Source organism: Prunus dulcis, chromosome 7 (assembly GCF_902201215.1).
Source record: "Prunus dulcis chromosome 7, ALMONDv2, whole genome shotgun sequence".
NCBI lineage: Eukaryota > Viridiplantae > Streptophyta > Magnoliopsida > Rosales > Rosaceae > Prunus > Prunus dulcis.
Window position 1 is genome coordinate 8,141,121 of NC_047656.1, and position 16,856 is coordinate 8,157,976.

The 16,856-nt window shown below is 37.7% G+C and overlaps 2 protein-coding genes across 2 annotated transcripts; both read left to right on the forward strand.

The window, feature by feature from the left end:
- The first annotated feature begins 7,353 nt into the window (after positions 1-7,353).
- Positions 7,354-10,014, forward strand: LOC117635015 (agamous-like MADS-box protein AGL18). Its single transcript, XM_034369334.1, has 8 exons — positions 7,354-7,624; positions 8,389-8,470; positions 8,648-8,739; positions 8,921-9,020; positions 9,142-9,183; positions 9,322-9,363; positions 9,448-9,566; positions 9,742-10,014. The coding sequence occupies exons 1-8, from the start codon at positions 7,407-7,409 to the stop codon at positions 9,836-9,838; spliced, it is 792 nt and encodes a 263-aa protein (XP_034225225.1). The 5' UTR covers positions 7,354-7,406; the 3' UTR covers positions 9,839-10,014.
- A 4,922-nt stretch (positions 10,015-14,936) lies between these two features.
- Positions 14,937-15,827, forward strand: LOC117635584 (protein MIZU-KUSSEI 1). The gene has a single exon (XM_034369892.1). The coding sequence runs from the start codon at positions 14,982-14,984 to the stop codon at positions 15,825-15,827; it is 846 nt and encodes a 281-aa protein (XP_034225783.1). The 5' UTR covers positions 14,937-14,981.
- The last annotated feature ends 1,029 nt before the right edge of the window (positions 15,828-16,856 follow it).

Below are 16,856 nucleotides of genomic sequence, written 5' to 3' on the forward strand. Positions count from 1 at the left end.
CTAAGAAGACGAGAGAGTCATCTGTCCGAGGTAAGGGCTCTTCTGCAACGTCAGTGGCTGATCCCAAGGTGGACAAGTTCAGCCCTGCAGGGGATGCAAGTGTGTCTAATCCGGTAGTACCAGAGCTACTTCGGCAGCCCGCGCTTGAGGGCTCAGGGCTGTGAAGGTCACGGGGCCATGTGGCGACTGTTCTGCAATTCCAACAGCTGTTTGTAGTGGCTGTTCTGCAATTCCAGCAATTGTCTGCAGCGGCTGTCCTGTAATTCCAGCAGCTGTCTGCAGCTGCTGCCTTGTAATTCTAGTAGCTGGAGGTGGCTGCAAGGTGTTGGCAGCCACAGTTCCGTACGGTTGCAGCGAGGTTTCCACTATGAAACCATGAGACAGGCCCGTCGTGGTGGTGTTACTCTTCGCACGTCTTGTATCAACCATGGTTGTTTGAAACAAAGTGTGGAAAATGGATTTGGAGCACGCTTTGAGTATTATTTCGCACTCTTAATGAAAGCACCAATTTGTGGGAGCGATTTCCGTCCCACGGGAATATTCGTCTAAGATTCTGTCTTCCTCTTCGTCGTCTCTTTCTCCCTACAGAACAAATCGAAATAAGATGATCACACCCGGGGTGACAGGACCCGACCCAATTTCCACTTTGAAATTCGAGCCAAGTCCTGTGCGTGTCCGACACCTGGCGAATGTCGGGCACAAATGACCTTTTTACCCTTCTTACTTCAATTTCTCTTTAAAATTCCCTTAGACTTCTGCCGAAAATTCGGCAGAGTCTCCCCTGTATTTTGACCAATCCCAAAATTTTCCACCTGTTAAACAATTAGTAAAACCAACCCAACAGCCAGAACATCTCAAGTAACAAATCTCAGCTCCATTTTTCCACTAATACTAGATATTAGAGCATACTCTAAAGTTTTCAAGGTTTCAAGGATTTTCTACAAAACTCTACCTTGGTGCGGAAGCTATAATTGGCCCGGTGGTGGATCCTGCGTACTTCTACAGCCTGGGGGCGAAAACAGTTTGAAGATGTGAGTGGACCGAACATAAGAATTCTTGAAAACAGTTTAACAATCATAATAACCCCCACTATAAAAATTGTTAAATAAACTGAATACGTACATTCCATTTAAAGCCTTCTAAACTCAAAGCATTCCATGTAAATCATAATCAAGCTCGATAAATTTTATTCAAAAGCACTGAAATCAAAGCTTGTATAAAACATTGAAATCAAACTTGTATAAAAGCACTGTACTCAAACCTTATATAACTGAACAAAACTGTATAAATGTATCAATGCCTGAAAAATTGGAGAAGCTGATATAAAATAACTGAAAGTCATAATTAAATAAGAGAAAACCCAAAATCCTTTGAAAATACCACCTATTTGTACCCCTGTCATAACCGTCAATTCCCTGGCAGGTCTCGGGCGTCACACAGGCTACCCGAGCCGCAAACTGGCGAAATCAAGGGACTATGATCAGCCTGTCCCGCCGGCAGATTCCTCGATGACACCAAGTCAGCTCGAGTCGCTCTGGCAGGATGCAGGGGACCGTAGTCAGCCTGATCCGCAATCCTGGCAGGTCTCGGGGACACAGAGTCAGCCGAGCCGCAATCCTGGCAGGTCTCGGGACACCAAGTCTGCCGAGCCGCAAATCCTGGCACTCACGGTTCGAGCGTCCCCGAAACTCGTGAGGCAAGTCAAGTGCACTGACTAATTGAAATCGGACTGCATGTCCGTAGACATCGGTCCAACTCTGGGTAATCACCAAAAATGAATGGGTACGAGGTGGTTTTAAAATAAATTCCTTTAGAAAAATCTGAATAATAACTGAAATCTCAAGTTGTGCTGCTGTCTCATCTGATTACAACCTCAAACTTTGTTTCTATAACTTGTAAATAAGCAGCACAGACTTATTGAACTGTTACTGTACTGATCATGTTCAGAACCGTAATAAAACTTACTCAAGATCAAATAAAGATATTTATCCAATAAATTCATTTCTAAAAACTTATTTATATAAAATCAATATAAACTCATTTATAAAACTTATTTATATAAAATCACATCAAATCATTCAAGAAATCTGATTTATCAAAGAAAGTCCACTCATAGATGGTCCGTGCTACTTTGACCCTTCGAAGGTCTCTTTTGCCATCCTGTCGGGCTCCTGGTGCCTGATTACCCATAAAGATTAAATTACTAGACTGCTGAATAAAAAGAATTTCAACTAAACCCCTTGCCCACGGCTCCTAGAAATACGTGCATCTCCTTCCAAGTTACTCTTATGCCCACGTTAGCCCTTTCAGACACTTGGACCAGTTTTGGGAAGGTCCGACGCTCAACTAAGTGATAAACTGTCTGATCGGCCGACCCGGGACCCCGTGGGTCCACGACCTCCGATGGCCAATCTGGGCTTCCCTGAAGGTTCCTTACAGGGAAGGAACCATGTTCTGTTTGGTCCAAAACGGACGGTCGGATTGGCCAAACTCGCATTACCGCTTAGAATCCAAACCCTAGCCGCGGGGTTCGCGATTCCGGAGTATCCGGGACTCCGATTCGTAATCCGTCGAATCCTACACGATTCTGACATCATGAAGACCGACATATCCGAAATTCAACGCGATCCGATTATTTAACGACACTGCACCCACGGATCGCATGATATGGAAAATTCGTTCGGGGCTCAAACGGACTCCGAATCGAGATCCGGGAAATCCCACACGCTCGTGACGACACGAGGGTCACAAAACTACACAAAATTACATCACTACCCTCGCCTCCGCGCTCCAGCACGCGCGGGCAGCTTTGGGTGTCCAAAGCGATTTCCGGTGGCCGAAAAATCTCAGAACTAAGACTCCAAACTTCGACCCTAGGTAAAACACCCCATTTGGAGTCACTTTTGTTCTTGGACAACCCCCAAAAAGTGACCCGAAACAGTAGTTTCGAGCCGCCGAAGTTTCGGCCAAACTTCAAGTGGAAAATCGAACCCCTTAGACCTAAAATTGATCGAAACCCATATACCCATCAGCTAGAACACGAAAAATAGCTGAGAAACCATACCTTACTCGATCGATTTGGTGGAGAAACGAAGGAGAATTTCATGTTGGAAGTTCGGGTGACTTCGGACGAACCTCCGTCGGAAAACATGGCTTTCCGGCCAGCTCAGGGCGGCCCCGGGGTTGAGGTCGGTCAGGTCTTGACGGCGACACGGAGGCGGACCCGATGGTACCCACGGCGGAGATCGGCTCGGCTTGTGGTGGCCGGGCCGTCGCCTGGAAGTCGAACGGGCGTACTGCCAAGTCCCGCGGGAGAGAGAGAGAGAGAGAGGGAAGAGAGAGAAAGTGACGGGGGAGAAGAGAGAGAGGGGGATAAAAATCTGACTTTTGGCCAAATTACCGTTTTGCCCTTTGCGATTTTTAGACCATAACTTCTTCGTTACAGCCCCGATTCGGGTCTTCTCCATGTCTATGAACTCATTTCGCCGTGCTCTACGCAATGGCGCAAGCGGCAATCCCAAATTCTTTCGCGATTAAAAAGTCAAATTTTTCCCCATTAAATAATGCGAGGGCAAAATTGTCTTTTTGCTAGAAGATATTTTCCTTACTTTTTAGATATTTTCTTTCTTTTTAGATATTTTGTTTTGGGTTCTTACACAGGGGGTGTTCGCCAAAGGCCCTTCGATGCCTAAGTTAGTTCAAGTGTTTGTAGGAAAACAATAGCTAACAAAAAGGGTATGAAGTTGTATGTATGGTGTGAACCGGATGACCGGAGCCGTATGCGGTGGAAGGAGCCTTGTGTGAGAGAGAGAAAGAGTATGGCGGCTAGGGTTTGTGAAAGATAATTTCTGCATAGTTTCAGAAAGGAATTTAGACGTACCTCAACCCTTGTGTGTAGCCATCTATTTATAGAGGTCTCGGAAGCTAGGGTTTCAGAGGAATAATTCCGCAAATGGAAAAGAATTATTCCTTCCTGATTTGGCGAGATTGGCTTAATTAGGGATTTGATTCAAATGCCTAATTAAGGTAGGAATCAAATCAATTCCAATTAAATTAGGTAACTCCCAATTAGGTCAAATAATCCCCAAATGGAAGGAAATATTTGACCTAGGGTTTTTCTATAATTTGGCTCCCACAAACTGCATTGAAGTAAAATTCAGTTCTCAAATAACCTTATTTGAAGGACACTCTTGTAGTGCCCATTATACATTGTATTTTAATGATCCAAACTATCTATATTTTAGGTATCTCTACAAAAACAAAAAACAACAACAACAACAACAAAAAAACCACTCAAATTTGAAACCATAGTTTGGATGATTGGAATATAATTCGTAATGAACCCGCAACGTAACTTAATACAAAACTAATATTTCTGCCCCACCCCATAAAATGCTTTTATATTATGAACTATTGATTTTTAGGCCCATTTTAAAGATCTTCTATGTAGAAACAAAATAAACCTATAAAATAGATTTACGATTTGATTATTTTCATGATCATCAATTTTATATGCATTAGAAATTTTTTCTACATATCTATGTGTATGTGACCTCGTGGTAAAAAAAAAAAAAAAAAAAAAAAAACACATTATATAATTGTTTTTTATAATCACATTGTATTTTGATATGTGTCCAATATTATCTTATACAAAAGGATATGTGCAACAAATTAGCAAGATACAAATGCTAAATTGCTTTAGAGGCGATTGTGCTTGGAAACAACTAGTTTGTAAAATAAAGCTTGACGGAAATTTATTCCTGTTTATAAATAGAACGAAACTTTAGGTTTCAAAACGAACTAGAAGTAGGACAAAACTGAGGTCTTTCTGATGGTTTATTTATGACAATGTTTTTTTTTTTTTTTTTTTTTTTTTTGGTTCCTCCTCGCACTCCCATATGAAAAAGGGCAGGGGCACATTGGAGTAAACCTACTCCACATGAACTAGCATCTAGGCCTCATCATTTGGCCCACGGGTTCATGGGCAGATAGGGGCCCGGCCGGCCCATCGAAAAAAAGCCCGGCTTGGCCCATTATGGGCTTTGAGATGGCTCGGCCCGCCTTGGGTCAGGCTAGATTTGGGCTTGAGTGTCTGAAGCCCAGCCCGACCCATAGGCCCGGCCCGTTAGGCCCGCATACATATATAATTATGTATAAATAAGAGTTTAGGTTTAGGATTATATCACTTAAATCACATATATAATTTGTTTCATTTCATTTACTTTTCTTTACTCATTTCTAGTTTATAATTGGATGATTAGCACATTAATTTGTGTCAATTATTAATTCAACAATTATATATATATATATATATATAAATAAGATGAACAACATATCACATCACCAAATATAATCATATCACGAAACATAATCGTACCATCAAATATAATCATGCTTTTCTTGAACACATCACCAAATATTTGCATATTTATTCATACCATCCTTTAAAAAAAAAAAAAAATTTATACTCATTATTTTTTAAAATTATTTCTTAAAACGTATTACGATCTAATTATATAATAACCTCAAAAATAATACTTGGTTTTATTATTTTTGTGGAAAATCTTATTAAGTTATGTGACTTTATTAGGTGTTTTATGAATTTGGTTTGATGTGAAAATATTGGAATTAAGTGAGTTTAATCTCAAATTTGGACTAAAATGCCCTTATGATTAAGTTTATGATTTTTTTTAAAAAATGAAGTAGGCCCATTTAGGCAGGGCTTATTGGGCTTAGCCCGGCCCGGCCCGATGGGCTTTCTCAAGCCCCGCTCATGGGTCGGGTTTGGGCTTTGAATTTTCTAAAAAAATCCGGCCTGGCCCGGCCCGATATTTTCTCTCTCCTCTTTAAAGCCCGGCCCAAGCCCATTAAAATTGGGGAGGGCTAGCCCGGCCCGGCCCATTGATGAGCCCTACCGGCATCACAGTCTGTCTTTTTTGTTTTTTTTTTAATTTTATATAAGTGATATTGAAAAATGGGAGAATCGAATCTAGGACTTTATAACGTCATATGTGATGTGACCAATCTATTCATATTATAACATGTGAAGTAAAAAAGAAATATTGTACATATATTATAACATGTAGGTGAGTTAAACCATGTTGTAGTATGACAATTACACCAAAGTTTTTTCCGTTTAGACATGTCTTTTGTTTATCAAACAGTACTGAGTTGATTAGAATTCAAAACCCAAGATTGCAGTATTTAAAATCAAGTTGTATATATATATATAGGGTGTGTGTGAGAGAGAGAGAGAGAGAGAGAGAGAGAGAGAGAGAGAGAGAGTACTTTATTGATAAGACGAATAAAAAGAAGTACTAGGCTACTATGATGCCAAAGATTTATAAATCTTCTTCAGTGACTAAACACAACAATAAGTTGAATTGATCTGCAGAGATCATGCACAATCTACAAACTGATTAATATCCTTGATCTGATCTAACAACAAAAAGCACGCCTACTCAAACCTATAATATAAATCTGCCGTGAAACGACAGAAACTATCAATCTGTATCGAAAGTTGAAAACTGAAAAGAAATAAAACCAACAAATGACAACAAACTCCTAAAGAGTTCATAAAAATTACTAGACAAACAAACTAAGAAGCAAGACCACTGCTCCACATTCTCTCAAGCAACCCGAAGAGAGCCACAATGTCATACTGGCTAAATCTATAGTGTCGTACCAAATTCTTAGCTAAACCCATAACGCCATACCGGCTAAACTTATAGTGCCGCATCAAGAAAATTTTAAACATACACGAATATGTAACTTATTCCGATGTAACCAATTTTGAGCCCACACACAATGTTCTTATGTTTCGAACTATCGATTTTTAACCCCATTTCAAAGCTCATCTATGTAAACAATCAGATAAACATGAAACAGATTGACGATTTATCATCATGATAATCTATGTGTTTGAAATTTTTTCTACATATGTAAGCGTGTGACCCATGCCAAAAGGAAAAAAAAAACAAATAATATAATTGTTTTTGATAATCACATAATATATGCGCGTCCAATATTATCTCATAAAAGGGAAAGGATATCCGTGCAACAAATTCCATTATATCTCGAAACACTTCTCGGGAAACATTCCGGAAGTAGCAATAACAATATGACTTACTACCCAAGTTAAAGAAGAAAAAAGAACGAAAAAAAAGAAGAGAAAGAAGTAATTTCTTCTCTGGCAAGGATAATGCATGCCTTTTTTGGACGTTTGCCACCTTTAGGATTCCATTTACCAAATAACCATATCCTAATTCTGTTGAACTTTCCTTCCTGAGACTTTACCAAATCCCTATTTATAAAAGTAACATAGTAATTGCATAATATAGCCACAGATACACTTTTGTTCTCTCTATTATTCTATTACTTTGAGTCTCTCTATTTTCTCTGTCTCAATGAATACAGAAAACAACGCAGACACCAGAAAAACTATGGGGAGAGGAAGGATTGAGATTAAGAAGATTGAAAATGTGAATAGCAGGCAAGTCACCTTCACGAAACGCCGTAACGGGTTGCTCAAGAAGGCCAAGGAATTGTCAGTTCTTTGTGATGCAGAGGTTGCTGTCATTGTTTTCGCCAGCACCGGAAGGCTTTATGAATTCTCAAGCACCAGGTTTGTTCATTAGCTTCTTTTTTACTTTTTTTGCTTTTTCCCTTTTCTGTTTTTGTTATTCTGATTGTAATCACGTTTCTGACGCTAGTCAAACCTAAACGCCTTTTTTATTTTATGTATTCATGCGAATGATGATTAGGAGTCGAGTAATTTCAATTTTCTTTTTTTATCAAATCAAGAACTTTCATTGAAACGAAAGACAACTACAGTTCCTGACAGCCTCTTTTAAGTACTACAAAATGGTCTCGTTACAACCTTTAATTTCAAATTTGATTATTCTTAAATCTGAAATTTTCCGTATCAATTGGTAACATAGTACTCTCGATTCTTGAAAATTGCTTTCGTCCAATTCAACCAATCTCCACAAAAAGTAGTTTTGGTAATTCGAAAAAAGTTTTCGAACACACACAAATTGGAAAGTTTCTACTGAAATTAGAAAAGAATCGTTTTGGAGGATGAAAGATAACGTAAAAGGACGAAATTTGCTGAAACCGGTAAGTCACCAAGAGTAGAAACCCTATTCTAGTCAAAGACGTTTTGGTCAAAGAGTTTGTGGACAAATAGAAATCGTGTACGTAAATAAATTACTATGTTCATATACAATTTACAAACCTCGCAACTTACAACCCTAAGCTAACAATGGGCCAATGGCCCAGTTATATTTTTTTCAGTGGCCACTAAATTTTATGGGCGACATTATTAATTAATATATAATATTCTTTTTTGTTTTAAATTAAAACTTACCTCCTCTTCTATTTATGTAGCATGCCACACACTCTTTTAAGATACAAGAAGGGTGGCGTAATAGATTACCCACAAGAACGCTCAAGTGAACCTGCAACAAAGGTACGGCATATATATTTCTAAATTCAAATACGTTTTTATTTTTTTTATTTTTTTATAAATACAAGTATATTAGCTAACGGGTTATAGCTCACTGAAAAAAGACCTTAACTTGTAAACAAGTGGTCTCGGATTCGAACGCTATGAATCAATCTAACCAATCTCATGTTCAACAAACAGGAGCCGAACTTTGTCCAGAAAAAAAAAGTGGAGCCCAACCGTGATGTAAATGGACCGCAGAATGAGATTGCAACACTACGCTTGACATGCATGTAAGTCATTCTTCTGCTGGTTGCGGATATCTTGTTGAATGAATATTGAGTAATTTGATACGATTAAGTATACGAGTCGATTAGGCCTAATCACAGTAGATCTAAACTAGTAAAAGGAAGTGTTTAACATTTTCTTTTCCTTTTATTAAATTCTTAGCTTCTGATATTTCTACTTGTGCAGGCGGATGATGGGTAAGGAGTTGCACGGCTTGAGTTATAAAGAGCTGCAGCAACTGGAGGAACAACTACGTGAAGGGGTCTTATTTGTGAAGCAAAAGAAGGTGATGTATATATCTATATATATATATATATATATATATATATATATAAATTTTTTTCGAAAGACATTTGAAAGGATTTGGTTTCTTAGGCCTTTGCTCACGAGTCTTTATACTATTGCAGGAGGAAATACTTTTGGAGACACTAAAGAGCTCCAGATTACTGGTAATAAACTCACCATCTTTGTTATACTAACGTGAGCCACCGACGAAGAAGAAATTAATATAATGGACCAGATTTTTCCCTTTCTAGATAAGCTTTTTGTAATGTTTTTAATTTATGTATAAATGGTGTTATTCTCAGGAACAAAAGGCTGTGGAGGAAAATGAGAATCTACGCAAACAGGTAAGCATTGAACTTCATCCAGATATATAAGATTTATGCCAAAATCTGAACCTCTCACTAATTAAATTTATGATATGTACATAGCTTGAGGAGATGCGGCAAACCCACAAGCCAAATTGGCAAATTGTCCCTGCATCCGATCATCCATTAGAGAGCTCAAAAGCCGTTTCGAGTTATGAACCAGACACTTATTTGCACTTGGGGTATGCCACAAATTCGCCACCAATTTCCATTTTCTCCTAAAACTTGTTTCTGATTGCGATATTAACTTTTTACTAAACCTAATTCTTCGCTAAATCTACGTAGACGAAAAAAAAAGAAGATAATATAAGTAACAGAAGAAGACATAATTATCTAACATTCAATTGGTTTACTCAGGTTGTCATCATCATCAGATGCTCATCATCAAAAGAGGAAGGCGGCTAAAATTGAACGAAATTCTAATGATTCAGGGAGTCAAGTGGTCTCACATTGAAGACTTGTTTTCGATTTTTTTTAATTATATCTTTTTGGTAGTTTTGTGACTCGGATCAGTTAAATCTTTTGTTCTTTTGTTTTTTATTTTTATCACAGCTACATATACAGATAAGTTAGTGTGTTATTTTTGGATTAATTATAGATGTATACAGATTCATCAAAGCTTACATTGCATGGGAAAAGGCAAAGAGGGTTGCGAGTCTGAGACTTGTGTTTTCTTTGGTTACATGGCAAAGCCAGCAAACAACTGCATTATTTTCTTCCTAGGCTGAGCCTTGCCAGCCTTGTCAACTGCTCTTCATATTGACCTACGTTATTCTCCACGTAATGTTCTCTTTGAGTTAAATGCAATACCATTTTCTCTCCCAAAAAAAAAATAAAAATTGTGACTTGTTGACTTTGTGCTACATTCAGAGCTCAACAGGTCTCGAGTTCGACTGGTATCATATCGATATCAAAGGACCATAAATTTAAGCTTAAACACAAATTATATATTAGGGAAATTCATACAAAATTGGTTGAAGTTCTTAGATATGATTGAGGATTATGCACCAATATTTTCGTTGCCACAACTCAAATTTTTATCAACTTATTCATTAAGCTAGACGCATTGGTGGTCTTGTATCTCATTAGGTTCCTTCTTGGAACTAGTCATTTTTCTTTTCTCAAATATTTGAAAGAAATATTCACGAGTATAATCAAAGTATATTCAAACTCAACACCATAAGATATTTTTGTGAAATAGTGTGTAAGCTACAATCAAAATATCTCACACATAGGATCTCTCCCCTCCTTAAATATGATACTACTTTTTTTCATGTCATGGTGTTATTGGTAGGGATAGTAAAACAGTGTTATCCCTTTTACAAGTAATTTTTTTTTTCCTTTTGGCCAAGTGGGTGTTTGGCAAGCTATCGTGTCTAAACTGAGGTTCAACTTGAAGAAAGTCGAGGTTCAATAATCCTAAAACCAATTGGTAATAGAGGGAGTAGCTCAATTATAAGCCATACATTACTAGGTTCCTTAACTTTCTAACGTGGGACATTTTGAGCTTCACATTCTTACACGCCCTCTTATGTGTGGCAACATTTCAAGCCTAGCACGTGGACAATACATATTGGGTAACGTGAAGAACATGTGGCTATTGGGTTTCACACATGAGCAAACCCACTTTGATACCATGTTAAGATTTCATAAGGACTTGGCCCACTATTAACATCAATATTTTCCCCAACTTATATCACCTACAAAGTCTACTATGTGGTGATCCCACATGAGAGGGCATGCTGAACAATATAGAGTCCCACATTGAAAATTTGACAAATGAAATGCAATATATAATGAAAGGTTACACTACTAATAGCATCGAGACCTTTTGTATAAAACCTTATATCCAACTAACCAAAACCAAACAAAACCCCGAATTGAACCCAAATTAAACAAACTCTACTTAAATAATATATTTTTTAAATAGTTACCAATGTGGAATTGGTTTCACGTGTAACGTCACAACGTCAAATTTTACTTTACATCACATCACATAGTCAATAAACCTAAAAAATGGTCCCACGCGAAAGTTGGCCAACTCAGAGTCCTATATAATTGTATATTTTTCTTTTCATAATCAAAACGACTTAATGAGATTTGAGATGTTCAATTATAAAAGTATTCTAAATTCTCAAACATACACAATTATTTTCGTGCTGATGTATGAGACGAATAATGTTTTATAAGGCTGATTCTGTCCACATTGAACTCTTGGTGACACTAAGAGCTCTAAAAAAACACAATGTTTAGGCCACCAATCTATTGGTCATGGGGCAACCCATTCTCAGTTTGGAACCGTCCAAAATGTTCAATACAATTTTTTAACTGCTTAATATATTTAATTATGGTAATGATGATTAATTATAGAAAAGCATGTATTGAGCAAAAAGCAATTTATATATTTTTAAAAAAAAGCATTATTTGTGTGGCTTCCAAATTGATGGGGACAAGTTGGCCTTTCTCATACGACATAATTTGGATCAACTTTCCCTATCATGCTCGTCACCCTCGTGTCACTTTCAACCAGTAAAAAACTTCCCAGTCTCTCATCACGCCCTTGTGTTGGGTCAACTCCCCAATGCTTATCGCATGTATTCATTAGACAAATACAAGATTGTTATAAAATAACCTGAGATATGTGCGAATTTTGAGCTGCACGTAAAGTAGATGAGACACAGTATTTAACGAGGTTCGGCTATGCCTACGTCCTCGGAGAGCAGCAGCAGTAACATTTTCACTAAATAATATAATAGGGCTACAACTTTAGAGTTTACAATATATGAGGCTTACTGAATTTTCTCTCTGCTCACTCACCCTCTTTCTTTCTTCTCTTCCTCTTCTTCTTCTCTTTCTCTCTTCTTCTTTTTCCTCCTTTCTCTTTCCGTTTCCCTTTCTCCTTTCTTTTCTATCTCACTTTGCAGGCAGAGGGTTGCCTATTTATAGGCATGTTAAATGGCACCCGTGATTCTACAATACACATCCGTGAGTGTACAGGTGATAAACCTCCAAAATATTTTGCTTAATTTCTTTGTGGGCCCCATAAATGTGGGCTCCACATGTTTATTCTTTACAACACTCCCTCTCCAGTGTTGTAAAGAATAAACATGTGGAGCCCACATTTATGGGGCCCACAAAGAAATTAAGCAAAATATTTTGGAGGTTTATCACCTGTACACTCACGGATGTGTATTGTAGAATCACGGGTGCCATTTAACATGCCTATAAATAGGCAACCCTCTGCCTGCAAAGTGAGATAGAAAAGAAAGTTTGCATGTCGTTATAGTAGTAAAGTGAGAGTAGACATATGACAGAGAGGAGATAGAGAAATAACCACATAGTGTTGAGTTGAAAAATTTCAGAAATAAAAGGAGAGACTATCGTTCTGATAACGTGTTATAAAATAACCTAAGATATGTGCGAATTTTGAGCTGCACGTAAAGTAGATGAGACACAGCATTTAACGAGGTTCGGCTATGCCTACGTCCTCAGAGAGTAGCAGCAGTAACCATTTCACTAAATAATATAATAGGGCTACAACTTTAGAGTTTACAATATATGAGGCTTACTGAATTTTCTCTCTGCTCACTCACCCTCTTTCTTTCTTCTCTTCCTCTTCTTCTTCTCTTTCTCTCTTCTTCTTTTTCCTCCTTTCTCTTTCCGTTTCCCTTTCTCCTTTCTTTTCTATCTCACTTTGCAGGCAGAGGGTTGCCTATTTATAGGCATGTTAAATGGCACCCGTGATTCTACAATACACATCCGTGAGTGTACAGGGGATAAACCTCCAAAATATTTTGCTTAATTTCTTTGTGGGCCCCATAAATGTGGGCTCCACATGTTTATTCTTTACAACAAAGATTAGTTTTTTTTTTTTTTTTTTCCCGAACTTGTTCAAAAAACCAATACTTCTGTAAGTTCTATTGGTTCTGGTGTTTACGTCGTTTGACAACGATGTTAGTTGTTTTGAGAGAGAGAGAGAGAGAGAGAGGGACGAAAGATGTTAAGCAATAAGGAGAGATAATGGAGAATATATTTTTAATATTTCCTATTCACAATTAGAGTTGATTTTCGAACTCCATGCCTCTTTCTTCTCTTCTCATCGCATCTTTCCCTCAGGTTGAGGCAATTACACCCGGGCCCTGGCCCTAAAACAGATCAAAGAAGAGTGCGGAACCTCATGGTAAAGGTATACATAAGACTAGAGCTTTAATGATTGGTGATTTTATGGCCCAAAAAAAAATTGTATATGTTAAAACTAAAGTTTCATCCAACTAATATAATGCATTAAATATTCAACATGCCTTTTTTATTATTATTATTTTTTACAAATCGATATTCTAAATTAATCTAATGTGCAAGGAGGGGTATCGAACTCAGCTGGCCTAACGCACATTTGCTATATGCCGTTTTTTGTTTGTTTTGCGTCATTACGCCCTTATAGTGAAAATTCTTTAAATTTTTACTTCGTTCATATGAATTTTCTTTTCTATTAATCATCGAGTTATCAACTGTGTTGCATGGTTAAGAGTACAGATATGCCGATACGATATGAAAAATTTTCAAAAATTAGAATACAGATACGTTGATTAAATTAGTATGTATTTAAAAAATAATTTAAATGGAAAATTGATATAAAAGTAATAAAACGGGCGTGCACCAGAAATGAGAAAGATTACATATATAATATAAGATGCATTGCAAATAATAGAAGTTGTTTTTTCACCGAAAACTCTCCCTAGAATGATGACACAAGGCCTCCATTTTAGTTATTTACAGCAACCGTCCCATAAACTTGGACCACTACCACTTCATTAAAAAATGAAGTGGAATCGACAAGCATATATCTCTTTACTGTGGTTTAAGTCTAAACAATGTCTCATATCTCAACTACTTTTTGTTTTCATTTTTAATAAACTCATATCTCAACCACTTATTCTTCATGATTTTAATCCAACGGTCAACGTACACGATCATGAAATCGTAAAACGTTATGTGACCAACAAGAGTTGGAATCTGATCAAGAAAGATCATGAGACCACTCAAATCCATCCATGAGCTTATTGACCTAATTTTTCCTCTCTTTGGGTTGCAGCAAATATATAGATAACTCTGAAATTCTTTTTACCTGAAGTTATGTGTTCGAATTTCTCATTCTATATTAGCACTTATAAAAAAAAAGTGTTATATACTAATAAGAAAATTAGGAAACTAAAAGTAATTTCCAATACAAAAAAAGCAGGTAGATGAAAAGTGGTGTGGCATATGTAGGACCATATGAGGTCTTAAGCACACAATATAAAAGGTCTTGGATGAAATCATCATCACCACAAGCCTCCATAGTCTCCCTTTATATTGGCCACCTCCCAACACTATCATCACTTGTCGGCCTCTTTAATTCCATTTCTCTATCTTCTATCAACAGAGAAACCCACGCCCTCTCCTCTTTCTGCTAATTCAGATTCATCAGTCACAAAAAATACTTGTACATTTTCTTTGTGTTCATACTTCGAAATTAGAATAAATAAATAAATAAATAAATACAAACAAACCCAACATTTTCTTTGATCGTATCATTTTCGTTTAGTTTTCGTTTCACCATGAAACACCAAGACCTCAGTCTCCACAGAAGCAACAGCACTACTTCCATTGCAAGAAGCTCATCAAGAAAGATCATCCCATCAAACCACTTCAGATCCTCATCGTCCACTCTCCCACTTGATCATCATCGTCATCAAAACGAAGACGTCTCCAACAACTTCTTGATTCCGAAGCAGCACTCTCCAGTCTCCATCCACCACGTCTCCAAAACCCAAACCAAGCTTACCTCACTCCTCCGCTCTTTTCTCAGCTTCCTCTCCTTCCCCACCATTATCCCAACTTGCAAGTGGCTTGCCATCCCCTCCGGCCTCTCCATCACTCCCTCCCTGGGCCGAAAAGTCACCGGGACGCTCTTCGGGAACCGCCGGGGCCATGTCAGCTTCGCCGTCCAGCTGGATCCCAGGTCGGAGCCCGTTTTGCTTCTCGAGCTTGCCATGTCAACATCTTCGCTCGTCAAGGAGATGTCTTCCGGACTCGTCCGCATTGCGCTGGAGTCCGAAAGGCATCATGGTTCCAGCCGTACCGGTATCCACGGCCGAAAACTGTTTCAGGAGCCTTCCTGGACCATGTATTGCAACGGGAGGAAGTGCGGCTACGCAGCGTCTCGTACGTGCGGGGAGTCCGACTGGCACGTGTTGACTACTGTTCGGAGCGTGTCAGTAGGAGCAGGCGTGATTCCAGTGGTGGATGACGGGAAAAAGGGTAGCGCTTCAGAAGGCGAGTTGCTTTACATGAGGGCTAGGTTTGAACGAGTTGTGGGAAGCCGTGACTCGGAGGCCTTTTACATGTTGAACCCAGAAGGCAATGGAGGTCCTGAACTCAGTATTTTCTTGCTCAGAATATGAACATCAAAAAGAAAAAGAAAAAAAAAAAGATTGTTGGTGAGAGATATATAGATTTAGGCAATTGAATTGCAAGTTGCAACAAAAGTGAATGCTAGCTAGCTTAGTGACTTTTATGTAATTTACAACTTTTAAGATGTACGACCATGTGATTTTATATCTTCTTTCTGTTGAAATACAGTTGATATATATACTTAGAATTTTATATCACTCACATGATATGCATTAGAAAAAGGTGGTGGTTAAGCGAATTTTGTGTCTGGTCTGAGCTGTGATTTTGGTGTTGGGTTGGGGATGATTTGATGTCAGAGAAAGAGATGGATCTTTTTCTGATATGTTTGTTTGTATGTTTCTGTGGTGGGTTTAGTGCGTGCGTGCATGTATGTTTGTATTTAAATTGAACAATGTTTAGCTAGCAGGATGATTAATTGGCACGCTTGTCGTTTTGCACTTCCAATACTAAATTCTAAAATTTATACAAGGAAGAAACATGTTCTTGAACAAGGAAATGGGTTCGGAAACCAAGGTGAATTATCAGGATATACTATTTTATTATTGGGAGATTCACTATTATAATCAATATAGGGGCCCAAATTATAAAAATACCTCATATGAAATGGATTTTAGAAATACACATAAAGTCCATTTACAATATAACAAAGAGACTTTTAACTTCTTATAAATTACAAAACTGTCATCAATTTCTTAAAACAAACCCAACCCCAAAATCTCATAAAAATACCAAAAATACTCAATAGGGCATCAAAGTAATTTAATAATTAATATTAAATTCACTAAGACAAACTGTCATTTTTTGGATTTTTTTGGGGTTTGTTTATAGAATTTCAATGGTGTATGATTTATTTATAATATTAGTGCTAAGAATGAGTATATTACTAAATATCTCTTTATTATTTGCCCAATATTCTATAGTTGTGTTACAACTCCTATTGCTAATTGATTTTAGGATAAAACCTCACCTTTCTTCATGACATACTCAAATATAAAGTATTTCAAGGCATACCTAAATAT